Source organism: Podarcis pityusensis (assembly GCF_964106645.2).
Source record: "Podarcis pityusensis genome assembly, chromosome: 11".
Taxonomy (NCBI): domain Eukaryota; kingdom Metazoa; phylum Chordata; class Lepidosauria; order Squamata; family Lacertidae; genus Podarcis; species Podarcis pityusensis.
In genome coordinates, this window is record NC_138036.1 from 56,628,638 (window position 1) to 56,655,337 (window position 26,700).

Sequence of the window (26,700 nt, forward strand, 5' to 3'; positions counted from 1 at the left end):
GCCCCCGCCAGTGACGCCACCCGCGCGCCGTGACGTCGAGCTGCGCGTCGCTCCGTGCGCCGTGTCCATGGACAACCTCGGAGGACGGGGCTGACAGGGCGGAGCGGGAGAGATGGCCTCTTCCATGGTCAGAGCCACCGTTCGGGCCGTGAGCAAGAGGAAGATTCAGGCCACTAGAGCCGCCCTCACACTGGTCAGTCCTTGAGGGGCGGGGGAAGGGGGGTGCGCGCGCACTTCACCTTTCGCTTGGGGGCGGGGCTTCTCGACCCTCCGCTGGCCGGTAAACAAGAGGACTGCGCAGGCGCAGTTGCGGCGTGTTCCAGGGGCTGTGAGGGGGGCTGGGGGAGGGGCACATCACGAACTGGGGGTGGCAGGCGGAAGTTCGCAGGGTGAAGCGTTTCCCCTCCTTGCCTGTGTTGGGAGAGGCCATTCGCCACAGGAGGGAAGGAGATCTTGCTCTGCTCCTGTAGGTTATCTCTCTGTGTGTAAAATAGAATTTTTATTAGTTTTCAATTACAGTACAGTCCAATAATAGCCTCATAATAACAATGCCAAATTATAATACAGTTACTAATACCAATCATTCAGGTACCAAATTATATAATTTAGGCGCCCCCCCCCCATGCACTCTCGTTGGTTCCCAAGCCTTTGCCTTAAAGGAATTTACTTGGGAAAGTCCTGTTTCCGCTAAGGTGGACCAGATACATAATAGTAATAATAGTATCAATTTATTATTTATACAGTGATACCTCGGGTTACAGACACTTCAGGTTGCAGACTCTGCTAACCCAGAAATAGTACCTCGGGTTAAGAACTTTAGTTCGGGATGAGAACAGAAGTCGCATGGCAGCAGCGGGAGGCCCCATTAGCTAAAGTGGTGCTTCGGGTTAAGAACAGTTTCAGGTGAAGAACAGACCTCCAGAATGAATTAAGTTCTTAACCCGAGGTACCACTGTACTCTGCTCATCTGGCTGGGTTTCCTCAGCCACTCTGCCAACAGAATATTCAAAACACAATAAAACATCAAATATTAAAAACTTCCCTAAACAAAATACATAGGGCTCTTCAGACAAGTTCCAGCCACTGAATATGTTACATGCAACCATTGAAAATGTAGCATAGTCATTGTCTGTGTCTGATCATTGGAATCTCTCTTTCTTTTTACAAAGTGGGGGAAGAATATGAGAAAGGACTTTTTTTTCACAGGCCAAACGCAGTATGAGTAGCATAGCATGTTTTTTCTTCCTTCCTTCATAAACCCTCTTTTCGTATTCTGCACAACTTCTTTGAGGAGTGCATGCAGGGGAGCAGGATGGCACCTGCTAGGTTCATTCCTTGGCCTCCTTGTGCCTGACCCTTCTCTCCCCCTGCCAACTTAAACAGATTGGTTGGGTAGTCAGCAACCATAGTCAGTAAGGCAAGAACAAATGTGGCTTGTTTTGTCACCTGAATTGGATATAACACTATGCCCAAGATTGTGGTTTGTTCTTCCTGTTTGGTAGCAGGAAGGAGCAAAGTAGTCAAGATCAGTGTGTTCTTCATGGTAAGCTGTTAACTATGATTAGCATATACAGGTTGAGTGGTTGATGTCATGGACTGGCTGGACATCAAGGAATGGTGAGAGGCACCAGCTAGAGAGCCCCCAAGGAATGATGGCTCAGAGCCTGGGGATTGGTGGTGGGATGACAGTGAGTGGTCAGAGTGAGAAGACTTGAGAGGAGGATGTCAGCCTGGATAAGCTCAGTTGGTTAGCGGTGTCGGAAGAGGGAACAGGGTTTAGTGAGCAGGGAGAGTCTGTGGCAGAGAGAAGCAGAAGTGGAAGCAGGAGAGGATGGAGGCCAAGAGGCAGAGATGAGTCAGGCTGGTGAAGAATCCAGGGTGTCTCCTCCTGCTGCTGTGACAGGCTGCCCTCCTCCCCGGTCTCCCGGGACCAAAGGAGGTATGAAAAGGGAGGAACAGAGACAGGTGCAATGGCGAAGTTTCAGATTGCTTGGGAAGGACCCAAGAGAGGAGGAGATTTAGGTAGTTGTGGGAAGGCTGGGATCGTTAGCCTCTGCAACTGCCTCTCAGGGGCAAGACCTACCAAATAATTGCTGTGCTCATTAAGCCTAGCACTTTTGAACTGACCTTGTTTCTTCTAATGAAGAGTTAGCTTTGCTTACTCGGGGTGATTTATTCCTGACAGTTGATTCCTTTTTTATACTTTACTGAAGTTTATTCTTTTCTCAGAAATTTGCATTGGTTTCTGTGCTGCAGTGTTTGTGACAATTAGGGGTAATCAGAGTAGAATCTGTCCCAGAAAGTCACCTTATTTATGTAATTGAAGATGTTTAGAACTAGTGGCATTACTTAAGTTCATGGTTACTTGGTTTGGATTACAAATTTATCCAACTCTTAATGCTCATTCTAATTTCATACAAAGCAACATCTCTCCAGAAAGTTGTTCTTGTGCTCTGTTTATTATCCGAGCTGATGTGTCTCCCTCTGTGCACTTTGTGTGTTACAGCAGCAACATAGTAGTCTCCAGGACACCTGATGTCTATCTTAAGGATTTGGGGAAACTATTTTTCTCAGGTGCCTGGGAAGTTGCCTTGCAGCATCCAGGGATTGAGGTATCCCAGTTGCCATCAAATTAGGGAAATGGAAAGGAAAGGAGACTTTGGGCTGGACTCAAAGATGGGGGTGTGGATTGAGACCATGTTATGCCGTTGGAAGTGTGGCAACCAAATTTTGGGATTGTGCTTGATAAAACTAGAGTTGCTGAGGAGTTCTATTGTTTGCTGAGCCCAGTTTTGTAGTAAACCAAGTGAACTTCACAGATCTCTAGTTACAACCTAATCCTAAAATATCAAGAAATCAAATAGTTGCTGTTCATTGATAGTATGAGCTGTTTATCGTGGGGATATGAGAATTTGTACTGAACCTAGGCTCTTAAAGTGGTGGGGAAAAACAGGTTTTGATTTAAGATAACAAGATGCAGCTGAGTATTCATCTAATCCAAAGCTATTCCTAAAAACCTTTCAGACCCCATCTGCTGTGCAGAAGATAAAACAACTGCTTAAAGACAAACCTGACCATGTAAGTAGAGATGGAGAGTATGCCTGACATTACTCATCTGTTTAATATTCGTTTACATGTGCTGCTGTTTGTTATAGTTCTAGCAGATACCCTTTGAATTAATACGTTGTAAAATAGAGTGAATTTGTATTTTAAATTTGAAACTGTACTAATCTAGCAACTGCATGTTCAACAGTGGAGAAAGGCAATGCTGTTCCTGGTGAAAATGGTTTTAGAGTCTGTTGCATATTGATAGTGATGAAGCCTCACTGTTGTTTTTTCACATGTATTAAAAATATAGTGAAGTGTTCTGAGCTTCTTGATATCATGTGAAAATGTCTGGAATAACATGTGATTCATTCATTATTAAGTCCATTGTCCCAGTCCTTAAAAAGCTGGTGCTGTTGGGATGTATCCAGTTGTGTCCCACTGCTGCTAGAAGGCTCTTAGATCCAGCAAAAGCTTCCATTTGAAAGCAGGAAATGTGTGGATTGCTTGCTTGCAGATTCCATTGGAGAAGGGCTGAGGCTTAGCGGAAGAGAATCCATTTTATATGCAGGTTCCATGTTCAATCCCTGGCATCTTCAGTTAAGGCTGGGAGAGAACTCTGTCTGGAGATCTGCAGTCATTCAGTATAGACAACATTGAGCCAGATGGACCATGGTCTGACTCTGTATGACAGCTTTCTATGTTCCTATAACCCCCTGCACCACCTCCTCTGCTGTTTCAAATGGTATTTCAAATTTCTGCAGAAGGTTTTGGGGTAAGGGGTGCTGGGGACTGTAAAGGAAAGGTAGAATTGGCAAAAAATATCACCACTTCCCTTTTACACTTAGACAAGCATCTCCTGGATTAAAAAAACCTATCAGCAGATGGATACAGTTGGATGCAACTTATGAAATCTACCGGGCTTGAATCATGCACAAATTGTTGACGTCACTGAAACTCAATTACTTTTTACTGATTGGGAGACCAGAGAATGTCAGGCTTTCGTTTCTATGCAGACACGAAATTTTAGTAGATTAATTGACTGTTGCCTTGTAGGCTTCCTGTATTAACATTCTGTACCATTTTAAAAAACATTTTTTATATTTTATGATTCTACTTCGTGCAACAGTGTAAATGTACTAATCATATTAGCTTAGGTTATGCATGTTTGAAAACAATTTATATTTCTGCTGATGCTATGAATTTTTTAGATTAATTAAAAATGTTTTCTTACTGGTTTTTTAAACTTATGTTTCAGGTAGGTGTTAAAGTTGGTGTCCGTACAAGAGGCTGTAATGGACTTTCTTATACATTAGAATACACAAAATCAAAGGGGGACTCTGATGAGGAAGTAGTACAGGATGGTAAGTGTGTTTTGGTATCCCAGAGATAATTGTAAGTCCTTTTTTACTCCTCTAAAACATTGTTAATGCCATTTAATCTCAGTTGTGCATGTTTCTCACTAAACTTGGTGTCTGTAAATTAAAAGGTAACCCTAATTCACTTCATTGATAAATTGACTTTCTCTCAAATAAACTTGGTGCTGTCGCCAGTCAGACTTGATTTCTGTAACTAGCCATTAAAGGTCTAATATTTGAATGTGCTTCTTATGTGGTAAGTTTCACATACTGTAGCAGCACTTCTAAGTTTATGCTTTGAATCACAGCTTTGAATGGACAAAAATGGTCCATCAGAATTGACACTGCCAAGACATTTAAAAGAGATTGAAAATAAACCACTAATAGATGGCATCAACTCAAGCTGACTAGAATTATGCTAAATTACGAAGAAAGCACTTTTTCTGCAGTTAGAACAGGGCAACCATGCAACGGTTGCAATCTAATTTGTGGAGTGGGGTGTTAAACTGTAGTGCAACAGGCCTCAGGTGTTTGTGGCTTGTCTCTGGGTGAAATAATGTTTCTTGATGCATGCTAGGACAGGATTAGCTGTTCACAAATATTTTGCATGGGCTGGGGGGGAATCCAGAATTTGCTCTTTTTCAAATCTCATAATTGTTTCTTCTTCTTTTTGTCAAGGTGTTAGAGTGTTTATTGAAAAGAAAGCACAACTCACACTTCTAGGAACTGAAATGGACTATATAGAAGACAAACTGTCCAGTGAATTTGTTTTCAATAACCCAAACATCAAAGGAACATGTGGTTGTGGAGAAAGCTTTAACATTTAAAACATCAGGACTGTTAACTTTTAAGACCACAAAAATGCTTTCTGGAGTAATCACTCGGTGTGTGTGTTTTCACATCTTTAGGCTTTGTAATATACAGCTGCCTTTCCAGGAGAATAAAAGTACTGTGTTTTGAAAGTGTAATCTGTGTGTTAAATTCTAGCCCTTGCATATTTTGGGTTTAAGAGTGTGGAGAGGAATTGGTCTGCAGATGCTCAGAACACTTAGGTTTACTGCAAGATACCTCTTCAAATTTCAATCTGCAAAAAGCTCCTGACAGTTCTTTGCAAGACTGAAAAATATTGTATTAAGGCCATATGGCTACTTTTTAAATCTTGGAGTGGAAGGAATTCCAGTACTGTAGGCCTAACATTAATGCATGATTTAAGGCAAAAATAATCCTACCATGTACTAGAAATTTACTAAGTATTTTTAGTACTTTCTCTTCAAATGTTAAGTCTGAATTTTGAGGGGCATATGATCTAATAGAGTTGAGGCGAGTCACAGTGCAGTCCTAACAATATCTACTTTGAAGTAAGTCCTCTTGAATTCAATGGGACTTACTCCCAAGTAAGTAGGGTTAGGATTGCAATCTAATCTGCATTTCAGACACCATACACATGCAGATATTCTGCCCCCTCCTCTCTCCCACCATCCTATGTTATTCTAAGAGGCATTAATAATTTTTGTTTGCCACTAGGAAAGTCACTAATATTTTAAGGAACAATGTAGTCACTGTGATTTTAAAGAAGGTAATGCAGAATCTTTGATGTTGCTTGTTTTAATCAGTTTAAAAATATTCTGAAGCTAATTCTAAAACCACTCCCTACATTTCCTAAGTCTAGATATTTTATTTTTATGTTCCTGTCAAGCAGCAGAGGACACTATTTTTTCTGGGTGATGTGATTTTGTTACCCTAACAGCTTGTGGCCTGAGTTAATTTTAAGAAGTCTTCAAATTTCAACCTAAATAAGAACAAAACATCTTACTTGTAAAACCAACTTTGAATGTTGATAATGACTGTTCAAGTAGGGAGGGAGGAGTAATTTCTTTTTTTAAAAAAAACCCTACTGTTTTTATTTTAATGAGATTTATTATGTTTCATATTAAGAATGATTTTTTTAAAAAAACAATCCTGTTTATATCATCTTCCAGCTAACATACTGTTGCACATAAGAAGGTGGTGGCTGTTTTATTAGTTTGAGAAAACTCAGAGCCATTTTTTCACCCCAGTATTTCATAAGGCTTTGTATAACTAATGTTCTAACGCTGGCAGTTATCTTATATAGACAGACATTCACGCTATGCTTGATGTGAGAGGGATATGCAGTGTGGGGAGGATGGTACATGTGTTTCAGTGCAAGATTACTAGTGCAATAACCTTATCAGCTGCCACAGTTCTGTCCATTCAGGCCTTGGCGTTTAAGTTAAACATTGGGAGTGCGGGAATCTTAACTGTGAGGACAGTTCGGCAGTGGAGCAAACTGGTGAGCTGTGGAATCCCTGCCTTGCAGACTTCCTTGAAAAAGCTCAAGGCAGGCTTTTCCCACATAGTAAATTAAATGTGCAACTAGGTAAACTGTGTGCAAACACCGGCTCCCTCGGCCTGAAAGCAAGATGAGCGCTGCAACCCCATAGTCGCCTTTGACTGGACTTAACCGTCCAGGGGTCCTTTACCTTTTTTACCAAATGTGCAACTTTAAAAAATGCTGGAAAGAGGGAAAGACGGTTCTGTGCAACTTTGGCATGTTGGCGCACTAGAACTCATGTGCTTCTTATGTAGCAGTATGTTGGAAGATTCAGGACTCAAAAGAAATTTTTCCAAACTGAGGTTTGGGGTTTGTTTCCTCCCAAACAAACTTAGTGATCATGGTTGGTTTTAAGGGAACAAACATGAGGCTGGCTTTGGGTGACAAGAAGTTAGACTCTGGCTTGTTTCATTTGGTGTGTCGGTAACAGGAATAAAGAATAAGCACTACATAGAGTGTGTACCAGTGTGAAGCTCATTTACATTAAACCATGGCTTAATGAACTGTGCAAACCAGGCCAGTGACTAAGAGCATGTCTGAGACTATTAGAACCGTTGCTTAGGACTGCTGCATTTCTACCCTGTGGAAATTTTGGGCTAGTGCAATCAAAAATTCCATATGGAGAACAGCCCCAGTATTTGACTGCTTCTTAATGAACGAAGAGGACACTGAATGTAGACAGTACTGTGTAAAAATGGTATTGCGGTATTCTTACATCTTAATATTTTTAGAAATGTTGTATATTCTGTGTTTTATGAAAGTGTGCACTTCAGTACTATGAAAGTACAATGTATTTAAATGCCTAATGCACAAATTGGAAGTAAATTTTTGTTAGCAGTAGCTTAAGAGATTGTAACTATTAATCATCAATCACGTGTGCAATAATGTAATGTTGACATGTAATAAATATTACCTTTTGCTAAACATGGAAAACACGTTTTGTAGTTTCTACATCAAATCCTAAATGATTTTTTTAGATTTCTGCTTTATTTTAAGGATCTTTACCCTACACTTCAACCAAAGCAAGGCTCCTCCCAACAGGGCTTACAAATATCTGTAAGACAATCTCTGCCTTCCATTTTATAATCTAAAAGCAACACTCAAGGAAAATGGGTTGGTAGGGAGGAGGAAAAAAGGAAACCCAATCACTGGTTCTTAGTTAGAAAGTTCTTGTAACTAGCTCCACCTGGTACGCAGGCTGAGACCCTACCTGCCCACGGACTGTCTCGCCAGAGTGGTGCATGCTCTAGTTATCTCCCACTTGGACTACTGCAATGCGCTCTACATGGGGCTACCGTTGAAGGTGACCCGGAAACTACAACTAATCCAGAATGCGGCAGCTAGACTGGTGACTCGGGCTGGCCACCAAGACCACGTAACACTGGTCTTGAAAGACCTACATTGGCTCCCAGTACGTTTCCGAGCACAATTTAGAGTGTTGGTGTTGACCTTTAAAGCCCTAAATGGCCTCGGCCCAGTATACCTGAAGAAGCGTCTCCACCCCCATTGTTCTGCTTGGACACTGAGGTCCAGCACCGAAGGCCTTCTGGCGGTTCCCTCATTGCGAGAAGCAAAGCTACAGGGAACCAGGCAGAGGGCCTTTTCGGTGGTGGCACCTGCCCTGTGGAATGCCCTCCCATCAGATGTCAAAGAGATAAACAACTACCTGACATTCAGAAGACATCTGAAGGCAGTCCTGTTCAGGGAAGTTTTTAATGTGTGACATCTTAGTGTATTTTTGGTCTTTGTGGAAGCCGCCCAGAGTGGCTGGGTTACAAATAATAAATTACTATTATATTATTAATGAGTCAGAATGGAAGAAGTTGAAAGGAGTGGAAGAGCCAAAAGTTGCTGATCTCTCAGCTGAGCCAACGGTGAGATCCTGCACTCCCATCTCCCACTGCTTTGTTCTCATGGTTGCTGTGTGTATAGAGATTTAGGGGTTTCTAGGGATTTAATAAAGACATTGCACCACCCTCAAGGAACACGTCCCACAAGCCTGGCTTCTAATAAAGGCCCGTTACTTAATTCCAACGCCGAGCAAGTAAGGCACCCTCAAAGCTAAATAAACATCAAAACTTTGGGGCCGGGTTGTATTTTGGCATCTAAAACTTCTGACTCGGATCAGGGCCAGATTTAGGTTTGATGAGGCCCTAAGCTACTGAAGGTAATTGGACCCTTTATGTGTTCAGGTGTCCTTTGTCAACAACAAATTGTTGCTGTTTTTTGTGTTGAATATATGCTATATGGTAATTTATGGTCCTAATAGGTACCGAAAGCCATTTGCACATAACAAAATATGTATTTTATCAAAGTATTTGATACAGAAATGAGCAAACCAGGGATATTTTAGGAAGCAGGCTACCAGGCAGGGCCCAAGATTTACATCATAGGAGCCTACACAACACAAACACTGTTGCTGTGTGTAGGTTTTATTTTATTTGTTTTTTATCTTATATTTTGGAAATGTACATCCAGTGGTTTTTTTCCTTTACATTTTTCGGGGGACCCCATGAGAGTGGGACCCTAAGCTATAGCTTGTTTAGCTTACACGTATATCCGGCGCTGCTCAGGATCCCGCGCAGCAAGTAGCGATGGCAGGGACAGGCCGAGTGTCAACTCTCCACTTGAAGGTTGGCCTTAATAATAATAATAATAATAATAAATTTATTTATACCCCACCCTTCCCCGTTCAGAAAACCGGTCTCGGGGCAGCTAACAAATTTAAAACACTTAATTGATGCAACAAAAAACAGCATAAAATACCATATAAAACGTGAATAACAATAAATTCAGAATTCAAAAATCAATTTAGGGGGGAAATCCATCCAATAAACATTAGATGATCACCAGGGCTAGCTGGCTAAATTAGTCCTATTTGGGCCAGCGAGGAGACCAGGGGAGAATTAGCTGTGGGATCCAGAGAGGGTAATCTTCATAAAAAGGGGAGGGGGAGGGAAGGAAGGGGAATAAAAGATCAGGCTAAGTTCAAATTAAAGGTCAGGGGGAATAGCTCTGATTTACTGGCCCTTAAGGGAATCCCAAGGTTCCTCGCAGCCCAACGATTTTGCCCGTCCGGCTGCGGCTCCCCGGGTCTGCCTCCTGCCGGGCTCCGCGCCTCTCGCATTCGGCGGACGGGACTCAGCGCGCCGGGGGCACCGTTTGGAGAAGGGCAATGCTCGGATCGGTTCCCTCCAGCCCTGATCTGGGCCCGGAAACGCTGCGACGGCAGATGCCTCCTTGAAATCAGGAAGACACAAGACTTACCCACACTGGAGGAATGGCAGATAAAATTGATGGACTACATGGAATTGGCGGAAATGACTGGCAGAATCCGAGATCAGGGAGAAGAGTCGGTGGAAGAAGATTGGAAGAAATTTAAAGACTATTTACAGAAATATTGCAAAATTAATGAATGTTAGAATGATGTTGGATTGAAGTTAAGTGGTTTCTAGCTGTATTGGTATAAAAGAATATGGAAAAATTGGTTTTTAATACGTAAAAATTAATGTTATAATATATCAAGAGTAAAGATCAGGATTAAAAAGGAGGGAAAGGAATTGCTGGACTAACAAATTGAATTGGAATACAAAAGAGGAGGTCCGGGAAACAAGTAAACGTAGGAGAAGTGATGAAAAGATGGAATTGTTTTTAACTGTTTTTTCTTTTTTGTATTTTGTATTTTTCTTTCTTTATTGTTATTTTTCTTATTAATGTAATTTTTTTCTTTTGAAATTTTAATAAATATCATTTTAAAAAAATAATGAAATGAGCAGCAGCCCCGGCCCGATTCCCTTCCCCCGTGCCGCCCGCCGCCCTGCAGGGAAAGTTGTGGCGTGATAATGGGGGTCACTATGAAAACCTCTCCCCGCGCCGACGGCTGCCGGCCTCGCAGCGCTTGCTGGCCCGCGGCTGCTCTTCTGGGCGGCGCGATTTGCTTCCGATCGGGTTCCCTGTAAAACCCCAAGGCGGATCCAGTGGATCGGCGCCCTTCTGCAGCGCCGGCTCGCCCCGTCGGTTCCTTGCAGCCGCGACTCCGCCCCGCCACCCGGTCCAAGGCTTCAAGGCTTTTTTTGGCGCTGTAGGCGGCATCCTTTGCCCGCCCTCCGTCTCCTAGCAACCCAAAATGCACCTGCCCTGAAAGCAGGTGTTCCTGGAAGTTGCTTTCCGCATCAGTCCTGTGAGTAACGAGGATGCTTATATAGGCTGGCACGTGTGAAGGATAAAGAAGGCTCCTAGCGCAGCCGGGAAAGTTGGGGAGCTTCCAGACTGGGTGCGAGGGTTCACCTCAAGTAAATAAAAATACAGTGGTACCTCAGGTTAAGTACTTAATTCGTTCCGGAGCTTTGTACTTAACCTGAAACTGTTCTTAACCTGAAGCACCACTTTAGCTAATGGACCTCCTGCTGCCGCCGCGCCGCCGAAGCACGATTTCTGTTCTCATCCTGAAGCAAAGTTCTTAACCTGAAGCACTATTTCTGGGTTGGCGGAGTCTGTAACCTGAAGCGTCTGTAACCTGAAGCGTCTGTAACCCGAGGTACCACTGTAACTAAAATTTTAGAAATATTGTGGCAGATTTTACTGAGCACTTGAGGTCAACAGAAATTTAAAACAACTGTGATTGAGACATTTCATTCCCAAACTGCTATGCCAGTGGTTTTCAGCCAGTGTGCCGTGGCACCCTGGGGTGCCTTGAATGATGGTCAGGGGTGCCACAGGCAACACTGGCCTCCGTCCCTCCTTCCTTCCTTCCCTCCTCCTTGGATGCCCTCTCCTGTCTCTGCCTCCCAAAGGCTTGCACAGCTGTTTGTTGCAGCAGCCCTGCTGGCTATAAGCTCCACGAGCGAATGGTGCCCTGGGAAGCCCCTCTCTTTGGGGCAGGGTTGGGGGGCAGTTCAGAGACCAGGGGCGGCAGCAGTGACTGCCCAGAGGACTCCCGAGGAGATGGGAGAGGAAAGGAGGCTGAGGGAACAAGCCACAAGGGAGGGGGGGCATAACTGGGCTCCTGAGCCCCACAGGCAGTGCTTTTTTTCTGTGGGGACGCAGGGGTACGCATACCCCTAAACATTTTGTGAATCTTTGTACTTTTGTCCATTTACAGTGGTACCTCGGGTTAAGTACTTAATTCGTTCCGGAGGCCCGTTCTTAACCTAAAACTGTTCTTAATCTGAAGCAGCACTTTAGCTAACGGGGCCTCCTGCTGCCGCCGCGCAATATCTGTTCTCATCCTGAAGCAAAGTTCTTAACCCGAGGTACTATTTCTTGGTTAGCAGAGTCTGTAACCTGAAGCGTCTGTAACCTGAAGCCTATGTAACCCAAGGTACCACTGTACTGTATTTATTTTCCCCAATTTGAACTATAAAATGGTGATTTTCTTGAGTCAAAATGAGACTACCCCTAAACATTTTTTTTTAGGAAAAAAGAGCACTGCCCACAGGGGTGCCACAGAAAGAATGTAGTTGGCTAAGGGAGCTGTGGACTCAAAAAGGTTGAAAACCTCTGTGCCAGACAGAGCCAAACAGAGGATGATGACTGGCGGTGTCGCCAATTGCAGGGTGAGGGTGGGGGTAGGGATTCAGTTGCATAGTGGCTAATTCAGATTCCACAAATAAGGTTGGTTAAGAACGTAAAAAGAGCTCACTGGATCATGCTGTAGACCCCTCTAGTCCAGCATCCTGTTCTCACAGAGGCCAGCCAGATGCAGAGCATAGCCTTTGTGGCTAGTAGTCATTGATAGCATTATTATTATTATTATTATTATTATTATTATTATTTTATTTATTTATACCCCGCCCATCTGGCCGGGTTTCCTCACCCACTCTGGGCGGTTTCCAACAAAATATTAAAATACAATAGTCTGTCAAACATTAAAAGCTTCCCTAAAAGCCTTCAGATGTGTTCTAAAAGTTTGGTAGTTGTTTTTCTCTTTGACATCTGGTGGGAGGGCATTCCACAGGGCGGGTGCCACTACCGAGAAGGTCCTCTGCCTGGTTCCCTGTAACTTGGCTTCTCACAGCGAGGGAACTGCCAGAAGGCCCTCCATTAATTTCCCTCCTGTGGGACATGTTCCATAGCTCAATTGGGCACTGCATGAAGTATAGGATTTTGTTTTACCTGTCCTGAATCTTCTGGCAGCTTCGCTGGGTGTCCAGGAGTTCTGGTTTTATGAGAGACGGAGGTGGGGGAAAATATCTATCCACTTTCCCTGCAAGGCATGCCTTTGTAGACTTCTATCATTCCTTATAGGGGAGTCACTCTGCATCCATGATCATTTTTTATTGCACTTAAAAACAAAATAAAATTGCACATTTATTTGATATTAAAGCAAATCATAACAGTACATTTCACAACGCAGAGTACTAACCACTATACGAAACAAAATCAAAAGTTGCACTAAGGCTTTGTCCAATGCCATAATACTACAGAACAAACAGCCACTTCAATTCTCATTCTGTCATCACTGTCATGCTGGCTCCAATCGGCACCCAACTAGCAATCTGTTTACTAGACATTTTCAATCATGTCCACAGAAAACTGATGGCATTGAAATACCTTATTCTTCTTCAAGAAAAGAGTAAAAAGAGACCAAGTTGTGTCAAACTATCTTTTTCCATGATAGTTTTGATTGCCCTTATTGTACCTTTTCCAAGTCTGCAAAATCTTGGATTTGAAACTCTTTGCCACAAACTTGCTTACCTAAAAGCTTTTGCAGTAAGGAAAGTGATGGGAAAATTCAGTGGGAAGTGGGATAGCAGTTACTGTGAAACTGACAAAAGGTCATCTTGCCTCCTTACACACAAATTGGAGGGAATGTTCAGCAAATAAGTCCTCTGGAGGCAACCAAAATTTCCTGTGCATTCCCGCTGACATTTTCGCTCAAAATTTCGATAGAGGTTGTCACCTGCTTTATTGAACACCTGTCATCCTGATGTTTTTGCAGAGGTTATGTGACATTGCCAGCTAATGATCCTAGTGCAATTTCCCCTCACTTTTCCTATCAGTTTTGTAATTTTGATGGGATAATTGGTCTACTGGAATAGGTGGGATAGCAACACAATTTTGTGTGAATAAGCAGACCATCTGGAAGTGCCTTTGTGCACATGTTGTAAAGCGGATTATGGGTGCATTTCACAGAAGGGACTCCAATGCTAGGACACTTCCAAACAGGTGGGATTCAGTCACATACTGACAGATTCAGGTTGTGCGATTGAAGTTGACCTGGAACTCTTGAGCAACAAATACTCTCCCCTCCCCAAAAAGATTCAGACATTTAGCAATGAGGGCAGTTATGAGAAAATGCACTGGAAAGAATGGGATAACACTTGCTTGACAGAATTTTATATAACCTCCCCACAAACAAGTCAGGAAGAGTGCTCAAAATATAGCCAAAGTCTTCCAACCTTACTGCAAACTTTGAGCAAAAATATTAGGAGAAATGGAAGCAACCTTCATTCTCTTGCATTAAAAGCAACAAAAGAGTTTTTTGGTACATGGAAAGAAGCCTATATTACACTGATCCCGAAGAAAGATGTGGATATATTAGATGTAAAAAATTTCAAACCAATTTCGTTATTGAATAACGACTATAAGCTATTTGCGGATATAGTAGCGAATAGACTAAAAATGGTGTTAAATAAGGTGATACACAAAGACCAAACAGGCTTTCTGCCGGGGAGGCAACTAAGGGACAACGTAAGAAACCTGATAAATATAATTGAATTCCTTGAAGTCAGAAATGAGAAACAGGCAGTACTAATGTTTATAGACGCGGAAAAAGCGTTCGATAATGTTTCTTGGCATTTCATGAAAGAAAACTTAAAAGTATTAGGAATTGGTGAAAAATTTTTGAGAGGTATTGACACGATCTATTCGGACCAAAAAGCAAAGCTAATGATTAATAACAACATATCAGATAACTTTGAGATAACTAAAGGTACTAGGCAGGGATGTCCTTTGTCTCCCTTGCTATTTATTACAGTCCTAGAGGTCTTGAACAAGAAGCTAAGAGAATCATCAGAAGTCAGAGGCATTAAGGTGGGACGAAAAGAATTTAAATTAAGAGCCTTCGCAGATGATCTAGTCTTAACGTTGGAAGAACCAAGACAAAGTGTGAAAGAGGCAATAAAAAGAATGGAAGAGTTTGGGAAGGTATCAGGGTTTAAACTCAACAAAAACAAGACGAAAATGCTAGCAAAAAATCTGAAGAAAGAAGAGATGGAAGAATTACAAGTAGACTCAGGAATCGCGATAGCTAAAAAAATAAAATATTTAGGAATTTGGATGACAACAAAAAATATAAACCTGTACAAGGACAACTATGAGGTGGTATGGAAAGAAATTAAGAAAGATATGGATATATGGAGCAGACTAAAATTGTCATTATTAGGCAGAATCTCTGTGATAAAAATGAATATACTACCTAGATTGTTATTTCTATTTCAAGCAATACCAGTGGTAAAAGGGATAAGACAATTTAAGGATTGGCAAAAAAAATTAGCGAAATTTGTCTGGCAGGGGAAAAGGCCAAGGATAAAAATGAAGATACTAGTAGATAAGAGAGAGGAGGTTTTGATTTACCAGACCTGACTTTATATTATGAAGCTTCGTGCTTGGTATGGTAAAAAGATTGGCTGACTTTAGAAAACACTGACCTATTAGATCTAGAGGGCCACGACAATAGATACGGTTGGCATTCGTACCTATGGTACAACAAAGTAAAGGTACATAAAGGTTTTCTAAACCATGTGATTAGGAAATCTTTATATGAAGTATGGGATCGGAATAAAAACCTCCTGGAAAGAAAGACACCGTGTGGATATCACCAATTGAGGTGTTGACAACAAAAAAAGTAAACATGGAAGGGGAAAGAGTAACATATGAGGATATTACTAGGAAAACAGACCAAGGGATAAAGCTCAAACCATATGACCAAATTGAAAAAATGTTAACAGGGTGGCTGCAATACCACCAGATCAGTGACTTATTAAAGGAAGATAAAAAGAGAAATGGGTTTGAAGATAAAAAATCAAAATTCCAAAACGAGTTAGTAGACTGTAAAGATAAAATTTTATCAAGAATGTATAGTTTATTGCTAGAATGGTATACAAAAGACGAAGAAATAAAGGAAGCAATGATAAAATGGGCAATTGATATTGGGCATAACATTGAATTGGATGCGTGGAAAATATTATGGAAGGAGGGTTCGAGATTTACAGGATGCATGGCTCTAAAGGAAAACTTGCTAAAAATGATGTATAGATGGCATTTGACACCAGTAAAATTAGCTAAAATGTATAGGAAAAAAGAAAGAAAATGTTGGAAATGTAAAAAGGCAGATGGGGACTATTTCCATATGTGGTGGACCTGCGATAAGGTAAAAAAAAATTGGGAATCAATTTATAATGAACTCAAAAAAATATTTAGATATACTTTCCCCAAAAGACCGGAAGCATGTCTATTAGGCTTAATAGGAACAGAAATTAAAATGGAAGATCAAAATTTGTTCATGTATGCTACAGCTGCCGCGAGGACCCTTCTGGCCCAAAGATGGAAAGTACAAGATATACCAACTATTCAGGAGTGGCAGGCGAAGTTGGCAGAATATGCAGAACTTGCCAAACTGTCAGGGAGGATCCGGGACTAGGGAGATCAAAGATACCAAAATAACTGGAGTAAATTTATTGAATATTTAAAGAAGAATTGTAAAGAGGTCAAGACACTAGCAGGATTGACATAATACCTCCAATGTATAATAGTACTAATATGAGAATGATGTGCGCGATGGAAAGAGGATAAATATACCAGTTGTGGGGAGGGAGGGGGGTCGCGACTCGGCAGAGTCAAAGGGAATGTATGGGGTTATTACAATTTGTTGGAAAAGAATATGTAAGGAAAACAATAAAAATTCACTTGGGGAAAAAAAGAGTTTTTTGGTACCTTGAAGACTTGCAAATGTATTCTGGCATGGGTTTTCATGGGTCAACAGAGGCATGAAGCATAATCCTGAATTGGTAAGCAGCCAGGGCCAGCCCCAAACCTTTTGCTGCCTGAGACAGCGAATGATGCCCTGCCCAAGTCATTCTACCCTAAGATGTATAGTACCCAAGGCATGCCAAGTTATTTTGGCATCCGCGAACCCTGTCAGTATTTATTTATATATTCAATTATATTTTTTCTATTTGCCCCTCTAGCTGTGGTTTTGTGGGGGTTTTTTTGGCAATTCACAACATGATAAATCCAGTCAAAGTGTCATGTTCAAGAAAACCCAACATTGCGTTTCAAACAATATGAAGCAGCAACTAGAAATTTCCTCTGGCCTTGCAACAACATTAAACTTCAAGAAGTCCAAGCTGCATATCCCTCTTTGTCTTTTTCTCCCCAGAACAGAGTTGTTTTGCATTGTCAGTAAAGTGCAGCCATGATGAGTCAAGCTGAGGATAGCGAGGGAATAGACGATGGGGAGAAGAATGAGTTAATTCCCGTCAGCTACAAAGTGAGTGATTCATAATGAAAAAGCCAAAGAGAATTCTGCAGTCGCTTCCACTTTATCCATCTTTTTATTTATCTATAGCTTTCCTTTCTGTTTTTTTAATCTTTTATCAGAGTCGGGGGGGGGGGTACACGAAACACTTAACTGGGAAACAAATGAAAACCACAGCATGTATATACTAAATTCAAAAAAGAGATTGTAACTTTAATGGCTAAGAGACAGAATTATTTCTGATTTGTTGAAAGAGAGGTTTAATACACACATATGTGATAAAATTGGCAACATCTCCATTGTGGGCTTTCCTTAGGGAATCTGTTATTCATCCGTTCTATTTATCAGTCACCAAGTAAGGGTAGTTCTCTGGGTGACTTAAAATGATAAAGCAAATCTAAAAAATAACAAATTCTAGATCAAACTTAATTCTAAATGGCACCATTTTTAGAGTGAAACCTGTCATATTTCACAACTGGAGAGACTAAAATGAATGGCTTGGGAGCCAGTTACCTAAAGGAGCACCTGCCCCTGTACTATCCTGATTGTGACCTGCTAAGGAAGCACTTCTGATAATAACATCAACACATGAGGTCAGAGAACCCCTTACTCACCCAAGGGCCTTCTTGGTAATGGCCCCTTGGTTGTTCAACACCCTCCTGCCCCCAAGGTTTGGCAGGCACCAATGCTGTCTCTCTTGGGGTGCCAGCTTCTTCCACTCGTTTTGAATATGTGCGCAGATGGCCTGCACATCAAGATGGTGATCAGTGTTTTGTTCTATGTTTTATTTTTCCATTATAACTGATTTCCCTCCTCCCTCCCTCCCCCCTCCCGGTTTGAACTGCATCTTATATTTTATTGCATTCTATATTATTACTGGAATGAGATCATCTATGGTGAAGAGAGGGATCTAAATCTCAGAAATAATAATGAAATAAATAGCTAAAATTGTATCAAACACCCATTAATGCAAGAGCCAAACAATACACAATACACGGGAATAAACCAACCATTAATTCTGAAAGTTTCATATTGCCGCATAGAAGCTGTCACGGTTTTAAATCTGGTTTTAGCTTATTTTGCTTTTAATTACATTTTGAATGTTTTAAATAGTTAATTTCAACTGTTGTTGTTTTTTACTGATAGTTTTATTGTTTATTCTTTGTGCAAAACACTTTGAGGATTTATTACAATCAAGCTGTATATAAACTTTGTCAAAATAAATACTTGGGTGTAATCCAAGTTAGCTAACCTCTCTATGTTATATACTAAATTAAAATGTGAAAGTGGGAAGCCCTATCTTAGGCCTTTTCTAAGGGCGATAGTTTCTGATTTCTGCCTTCCAGAGCTCAATTGTTTTCTTTTTCAGCAAAGTGCAGCTGAAATGAGTCCACATGATGAGCCAGCCAAGAACAGCTGCAATGTGAGTGATTCACAATGAAAAAGCAACAGACAGTTCTGCAGTTTTTTCTTCTCATAATTTTCCTTTAAAAAGATTATTTATAAAAGCAGAAAAAGGAGTTGCCAGTGGTCAGGGATGATGGGAGTTGTAGTTCAGCAGCATCCATGGAGAGTCATCATTTCCCCCCCTGATCTGGTGCTGTTCAGATGATCGAACAAGCCGGTTGTCACAAGCTTTCTAACATAAAATGACATTTCCGGAACAGGTTTCTCCGGGATAATTCCTGTCTGAAAGAGCATGCTTTTTTCCTCTCTGGAACAGTATTTGTGGCAACTGTGCTTGGCACAGGTAAAAGTAAAGGTAAAGGAACCCCTGACCATTAGGTCCAGTCGCAAACAACTCTGGAGTTGCGCGCTCAACTCGCTCTACAGGCCGAGGGAACCGGCGTTTGTCCGCAGACAGCTTCCGGGTCATGTGGCCAGCATGACTAAGCCACTTCTGGCAAATGGAAACGCCGTTTACCTTCCCACCAGAGTGGTACCTACTTATCTACTTGCACTTTGACATGCTTTCGAACTGCTAGGTGGGCAGGAGCTTGGACCGAACAACAGGAGCTCACCCCATCGTGGGGATTCAAACCACCGACCTCCTGATCGGCAAGCCCTAGGCTCTGTGGTTTAGACCACAGCGCCACCCGCACAGGTACAACAATCTTAACACTGCTGTTTCCTCCTTCATGCATCTCCAGTTCAGGGCCAGCATGGTAGGACGGCAAATATATTAGAAACTACTTTTTAAGTTTGCTACTGATGTATGGGAAGCCAAGTTTAAAAATATAAGCTGCATTGCATGTTGTTGTTGTTGTTTAGTCGTGTCTGACTCTTCGTGACCTCATGGACCAGAGCACGCCAGGCACTCCTGTCTTCCACTGCCTCCCGCAGTTTGGTCAAACTCATGCTGGTAGCTTCAAGAACACTGTCCAACCATCTTGTCCTCTGTCGTCCCCTTCTCCTTGTGCCCTCAATCTTTTCCAACATCAGGGTCTTTTCCAGGGAGTCTTCTCTTCTCATGAGGTGGCCAAAGTATTGGATCCTCAGCTTCAGGATCTGTCCTTCCAGTGAGCACTCAGGGATGATTTCCTTAAGAATGGATAGGTTTGATCTTCTTGCAGTCCATGGGACTCTCAAGAGTCTCCTCCAACACCATAATTCAAAAGCATCAATTCTTCGGTGATCAGCCTTCTTTATGGTCCAGCTCTCACTTCCATACATCACTACTGGGAAAACCATAGCTTTAACGCTGCATGGCATAGGACTGGGAAATACTAAAAGCCTTTGAACCCTTTCCTGCACCACACACATACACAACAAGGAGGTATCAGCCAACTCAAAACCACCCAAATTTTTACTGGGGGGGGGGGATCTAGGAGGAATAAATGCATGAAGGAGGGGGGAACCCCCAAAGCAGCCCAATGAAAACTCATTTCATTGTTTTGGCAGGAGGTTTCATGGTTCACACTGAGGAGGTATTTTTAAATGTCTCCAGAAATGGAAGCAAAGGATACCCATAGAAATCAAAGGGGGAGCCCCAATTGTTCATCATGTCAGGAACAGACACCAGTGTACACAAACACAAAACCACCACCTCCTCCCCAAAAATGGAGAGGGAAACTCAACAGGCCCATGAGGACCGAGCATGCTCAGTGGGCATGGATTGCTGTTGAGGGGTGGAAAATTGGGAAGGGGGAATAAAGGGAGCTGCTGGGACCTTGAACAAAAACACTCCGCACTGTAGCAAGCCCTTGTTTGTTGTTTCCTTTTTTCCTTTCCTTACATTAAAACCATTGAAAGAAGTGATAAGCCGAACCCTAATTGCTCCCCGCCTGGAATACCTTAATTCAGGGATGGATTGCTCTTCAGATGATGCTAAACTACAACTCCCATGAGCCCCATGAGTGGGTGGGAGCCTTGCTCTATATCTCCCCCGGGTCAGATGTATGGTTGGTGACCATAGTGGGCAGAGACTTTTTAACAGTGGCACCAGGAGGGTGGAACTCTCATCCCTTCCTTTAGGTTCCAACCAAAGGTAGAGCATTCTCCTGGAGAGCTTCCGAGGCTCACTGAGAGATTACTGTTGCTGCTGTTTCTCGATTTGTTGCATTGTGTATTGCTGTGCTTTTTCGGTTTTATTGATTTTTGTCTTCATTCAAGCACTGGCGTTAACTGGCTTGTAGAATCCATAGATCAAAAGGTAGGGTAGAAATGTTTTAATCTATGACTACATGCCTCTGGCCATTGCTTGATATAAGGGCATTGTGTCTTATTTTGTGTGCAGGTGTCGGAACTGATAATGACCTCTGAAAGCGTTAAACAAGGGCATGGAAAGCATGTCGATAGGCTGCCTTTTATGGAGTCCCATGCATCTCTTTTCCATGCCATCCGTTCAATCACAAAATCTATTAGACAGTTTGGAGAGCATGAAGGTGGCATAACCTTGAAGGTTGCGAAACGTCGTCACGTGGACCTTGGCGCATCTCAGGAAGAGGTTGTTATAAAGGAAGATCTTGATTTGGCTCAAGATTCACAGGATTTCGATAAAGACTCATTGAATCCTGACTTGCTGAATCCTGTTATGATTACAGATTCACAGGATCGCGATTTGGCTGAAGACTCAAAAGATCTTGTCTCGCAGGAATCTGACTTGGCTAAAGATTCGCAGGATCTTGTCTCACAGGAATCTGACTTGGCTAAAGATTCACAAGATCTTGACGTACGGGATTCTAAATCGACTAAGGACTCACAGGATTCTGAGTCGACTAAGGACTCACAGGATCTTGGTGCACGTGATTCTGAGTTGATTACGGACTCACATGATTCTGATTTGGGTAAAGACTCACAGGATCGTGATTTGACCAAAGACTCGCGTGGTCCTGAGTTGGCACAGGACTCCTGGGATCCTTTCACATGGGTTCTTGAGTTGGCACAGGACTCCTGGGATCCTGACTCCTGGAATCCTGGTTTGGCTAAAGGCTCATGGGATGTTGACTACTGGGATCCAGATTTGGTTAAAGCTTTTCTGGACTCTGATTCAAGTTCAGCTAAAGACTCACAGGATTCTGATTTGGCTAAAGACTCACAGGACTCTAATTCACAGGGTCCTGATTTGACTGAAGACTCACAGGATCCTGATTTGACTAAGGACTCACAAGATCCAGATTCATGGGATCCTGATTCAACTAAAGACTCGCAGGATCTTGATTCGGCAAAAGATTCACAGGATCCGAATTTGGCAAAAGACTCACAGGATCCGGATTTGGCTAAGGACTCCCGAGAAGCGGAAGATACTTCTGCACCTGTGCCTTCCAGTCAGTCTAAATTAAAAAGCAAAAGCGTTATTTCTAGAACGCAACAGAAACGTTACCTCATAGAACTGCCACCAGCACACCTGCTTCCTTACCTGGTTTTAATCAAGAGGGTGATGTCCTTGCCAATTTCCGCCATTCAAAAGCAGTGTCTTTCAGGAGAGATATTGTGCAGAATACAGTATTTTACACTGAAGCTGCAAAAGAAGAAACTACTGTCTCGGGCTGCGTTAGCAGAACAACCCACTCATAGGCTACCAATAGTTCGAGGTTAGCAAATTTTATTCAGTTATGTACAAGTAGGAATGAAGGCTCCAGTACAATTTGCAGCCTAGTCAAATGAGTGGGATTAAGTGAAAGTATAGAAAATTAAATAGTTTATGGTTTGCAATGGAAAAAGCATGACATGAAGACTCCAGGCAAGCAGAGACTGGATGTTCAAGCTTTAGTTCAGGTCATAAACATGACTATGAGGTGGACTTTCAAAACTATTTGGGCCTGATTGCTACCATGATGAAAGCACCCCTGTAGCGGATCCCACCACTAACACCAGTTAATATGTAGCAGATTCACCCCACTAACTGCCCCCAATTAAGCATAGCAGACCCACCTCATGGTACTTCAGTTAAATGAATGTCTACAATTTCATGAGTGAGGAGCACTTTTTCCCTAGTTACCCACTCTCTTAGCAATCCCATTCCTGAGGTATTCCAATTAGTATTACAGACCCAGGGGATCACCTCACCCCTTGTTACTGGTTTGGGAGTCTTCTTTTCTTAGAAGAACTCTCCCCTCATGACTGGAATGAGACCCAGGTAGACAGTATCCTCACAGCTTCTACCTCTCCTGACTCAAATTTAGCCCTCCAGTTAATTCCTGTCCGTATACTTTCCCCAGACACTTAACCCAGTCTTCCCATCTAAGCTGTGAGGCTCTTTCCTCTTGCTATAGTCTTCTCATTGTGGATGTTCCTCTCAAATCAGAACCAGTTCTCCCTCAGACAAATACTATTTCCCATCTCCATCCCTCTCTCTCAAACAGAACCTTGTCTCCCAGGATCTCCATACACATTGCCCAAGCTTGTGCCCCAGGAAGGTCACTTCACTACTGCTAACTTAGCAGTTTGACTTCACTCCCAGAGGCGAAATCCGTTGTCTCTCTCAAGCAGATAGATGCCAACAAGATGGGGTACCTTCACAAGTTGGCGAGCCCCATCTGCCCCTCATTTCCCTCTACAAACATTCAGTAGCTGCCACCTTGACTGTTGGACCCACTCTTGGTCTTGTCTGCTCAATCCGCCGGAGCCTGTCTTCGCATGTAGGGGAAGTCTCCAACCCACTGAGACCCATCAGCTACCCTCATCTGGTTTAGCCGGCCAGTCGAAGCTGTTCCCAGGGTGTGGCCACTGTTGCGTGCCAACAGCTTCCAGGAGCCACAGGTGGGGACAACCTACCTAGGAAGAGCACAAAGTGTCCCCCACCAGAGGTACTGCCCTATCCCCAACGTGCCATACAATCCTACTAAACATATACTGATCAATTAATCAGCTATAAAAGTGTCCCTTCTTAACTGGGCAGCAGGGGAAATTACAAATATATAATTAGTAGCAGTAATTGTTGTAGAGGTAGTAGTGCAAGCAGGAGCTGCAACAAATTTGTTGCAGTGTATCATCTCTCCTCAACAGGAGTGGTCCTACTTCAGGGGTTCAGCTAACTAGACATAACCTCCTCCAGGATAATGTAAGCGGTAAATGGCAGAACCAGGCCACTTCCTTCCCTTCCCTTTCTCCCATTTTCTGTTTCTGTTTTCCAACAGGTACTCAACATTCCATGCCTACTGGGCATGCTCAGTCCTCCTCACTGGGCTATGTTTGGTACTCTTGGGGTTGGCTTGGCTTGGCTTGGTTTGTTCGTGGTTGCTTTTTAATCTATTTCTGCCATACCTCCCACCACCATACCTCCATACCTCCCTTTTGAATAATAAAAGCAATGTTTGCATCTGGTGTTCTTCTCTTTTTTTCTTTTAAGAAACAGGCTATGTAACTTTTGATTGCCTGAGGGATCTACAGTGGAAGTTATACAAAGGCATCGCAAAACGGAAACCCAAAACAATTGGCGTGGAGAGGAAATCGTCTTACAGCTACGGAGTCACAGGAACCACCTTTGCCAAGTTTACAGAGTACGTCCTCCCCTTGATCCCTAAGGGCTGGATAGTTGATGACTCTCTCAAGTTTTCTGAGAATATGGTTGTCCTGTTTGCACAAAACACAGACTTACTGGAGGGCAGGGTCTGACAGTGGAGAAAATCTGTCTAAAATGGCAATAAACACCTTTCGGCCTTGGGTGAGTTGTGTGGTGCTTCGTAGCCATTTGCGTCTGTGGGCATTTTGGCATCTGCCATGACCAGGAACAGGGGATCAGATGTTGTGGGACTCCAACTCTCATCATTGCCAATGGTCAATGGAGACCAAGCATAATCCTTTGCTGCTGCCTCTACCTCTATCAAGCGAGAACCTTGTATTTAGGTTATTAACACTTCTCTGTAGGGCCACCTGATCACTGAAAGATCTCACCTTTTTACATTCAGAAATATTTTGGACCTGGCTGCAGCCACCTTCAGTGCAGTTGCGCAACCAAGGGGAGAGTTTGCTGTCCTCATTTCCCTTCTGGAGAATCAAATTGCCAAAAGTCTGCCTAGCTGACCCCAGACAGAATCACTTGTTTCTCCCGTGACTTGCCCTTTTTGTCCCCAGATAGCTTCAGTTCCACATGTGTATATATGGCATTATGTATATAAGGAGGGCACTGAAAGGGCAAAGTGAAGAGACACTGTGATATATCAGCATATTGCATATTTAGTAGCTGATATATTGTGATGTTGAAAACCAGATGTCGCCCAGCCCTGCTCCCTACATATAGGTATTTGTTTTAAGAACTTAAGACTGCCATGTAGCAGCCACGTCACTTACAAACAGGTTGTCTAGTTTGTTATTGGGAGAAGTTCCAATGCTAGATTGTTCATGGGAGTTGCAACTGCTGCAGAGTAATAGTTCTACCTCCTAGGCAAGTTTCCTTTGCAATGAGTAGGGGGTTGGGCTCAATGACCTCTAAGGGACCTCCTAAATATATTATTCAAAGTTGTTGAGTAATGAACATGACAGAAGCAGTAGAAAGCCTGGAAGTGAGAGGCATCATAACTTTGTCATGTTACTGATGGTCTGGAAAACTAGAAATATAGCAATTAATATTGCAACTTGACCATCAAGTTCCAGAGTTATCATTAATAATCTCTTAATGATCAAAAGTTATTTAATGGATGTTTCACTATGTATTTTTTTACACTTGAAGAACCAGGGAGAATCTTCCTTTAAGGTGTTGCTGCCCAATCTAACAATCTGCTTTGTGACGCAGGTATGTAAAGGAGCTGGTGCAAAGAGCAAAGACAACAAAAAGGGTAAATAAATCAACACCTGAATCCCAGACTAGCACAGAATAGTTACCGTAAATAAAGCCATCTGTCATGCTGCAATGGCTAATGAGTCAAATCTCAGAACCAATAGTGTCTTGAATTGGCCACGAGATGGCAGCAGCCTCACGTCATTCCTATGCAGAGCCGCCTTCGCTCTCTTAAGTCAATGTTGCAATGTTGCGCTTTGTGATTGCACCCATGCTCAGCCGAATCCTATGTGGTTTGGTGTATTTATGGCCCTTAAAGTCAGTGGCCTTTGAGACACCCCAAACCGCATAAGATTGGTCTGATATCAAAACATCTGGAATGTCGTCGCAGTGGCTGATACAGCAACTCAGGTTACAACAGCTGCACCCTGTAGAGGCTTCTGCCACTCAGATGGGAGAAATTGGGGGGGGGGGGTCATGGCCAGGCTAGAAGAGAAGGGTCAGTAATGGGTCAATTGCATTGGGTGCACCAGTGCCACCATAAAACATTAACTTGAAACTGTGAGCTCCAAATCTTTAAAAGGGCATCTGATTAAGCTGTGTCTAGTCTTGTTTGCTTTAAGTCAGGGGTCGGCAACCTAAGGCCCATGGGCCAAAAGCAGCCAATGGGAGTCGTTTAACCGGCCCATGGACCCCGCCACCTGCTCGGTCAGGTAGGGAAAAGGTTGCAGAAATACAAAAGGAAAAAATAAATGAGGGGAGGAGGAAGAGCCCAATGAGAGCTTGGCATACCCAATGTGCACAGGATGCTGACTGTCAGGTGGGGAGGGTGAGGTAGAAAACTGGAAGTGTGGGAATGGAACAAAGTTTCTAGGAAAGAGCAATTTGGACTGTGCCCTCCTCTTTCACTGTATTGTTTTAATATTCGGTTGGAAGCTGCCCAGAGTGGCTGGGGAAACCCAGGCAGATGGATGGGGTAATAATAATAATAATAATAATAATAATAATAATAATAATAATAATGTGGCTGGCACTTTTCTCTTCCATCAAGCTTTCAGTGACATGGGAGTTTTGTATGTCTACACCAAATGTATCTATAGAAAAAAGAGGGAGATGTAATATTTACGAAATTTATATAGTGTCAATGTTTCATTGATGATGTATTTGTTCTCTTGTTTTGCTTTTTTGGTAGCTTGCCCTCTGATAACTTGTTTGATGAAGGGTAGATAGGAATGAACACGCCTGACACCTTTCCTTCTCATCTGGTTCCCAATACCAGTTCTCCCCCCACCCCACTCCCAATACT

General features: G+C 42.6%; 2 protein-coding genes across 4 annotated transcripts; both read left to right on the forward strand.

Moving 5' to 3' along the window:
- Nucleotides 1-25: 25 nt before the first annotated feature.
- Nucleotides 26-5,371, forward strand: ISCA1 (iron-sulfur cluster assembly 1). The gene is made up of 4 exons (XM_080973309.1): nucleotides 26-193; nucleotides 3,025-3,078; nucleotides 4,304-4,409; nucleotides 5,082-5,371. Exons 1-4 carry the CDS (start codon nucleotides 113-115, stop codon nucleotides 5,228-5,230), a joined length of 390 nt encoding a protein of 129 aa, XP_080829435.1. The 5' UTR covers nucleotides 26-112; the 3' UTR covers nucleotides 5,231-5,371.
- Nucleotides 5,372-10,619: 5,248 nt separating this feature from the next.
- On the forward strand, nucleotides 10,620-24,342 carry LOC308458095 (uncharacterized protein). Of its 3 annotated transcripts, none has more exons than XM_080972776.1 (5): nucleotides 10,620-10,965; nucleotides 17,138-17,248; nucleotides 18,606-18,659; nucleotides 20,973-22,269; nucleotides 24,027-24,342. In XM_080972776.1, exons 2-5 carry the CDS (start codon nucleotides 17,174-17,176, stop codon nucleotides 24,290-24,292), a joined length of 1,692 nt encoding a protein of 563 aa, XP_080828902.1. In that variant the 5' UTR covers nucleotides 10,620-10,965; nucleotides 17,138-17,173; the 3' UTR covers nucleotides 24,293-24,342. The 3 variants fall into 3 exon arrangements, with proteins under 3 accessions (XP_080828902.1, XP_080828901.1, XP_080828903.1); XM_080972775.1 differs by having other exon boundaries at nucleotides 10,620-10,936; XM_080972777.1 differs by having other exon boundaries at nucleotides 10,620-10,936; nucleotides 17,143-17,248.
- The last annotated feature ends 2,358 nt before the right edge of the window (nucleotides 24,343-26,700 follow it).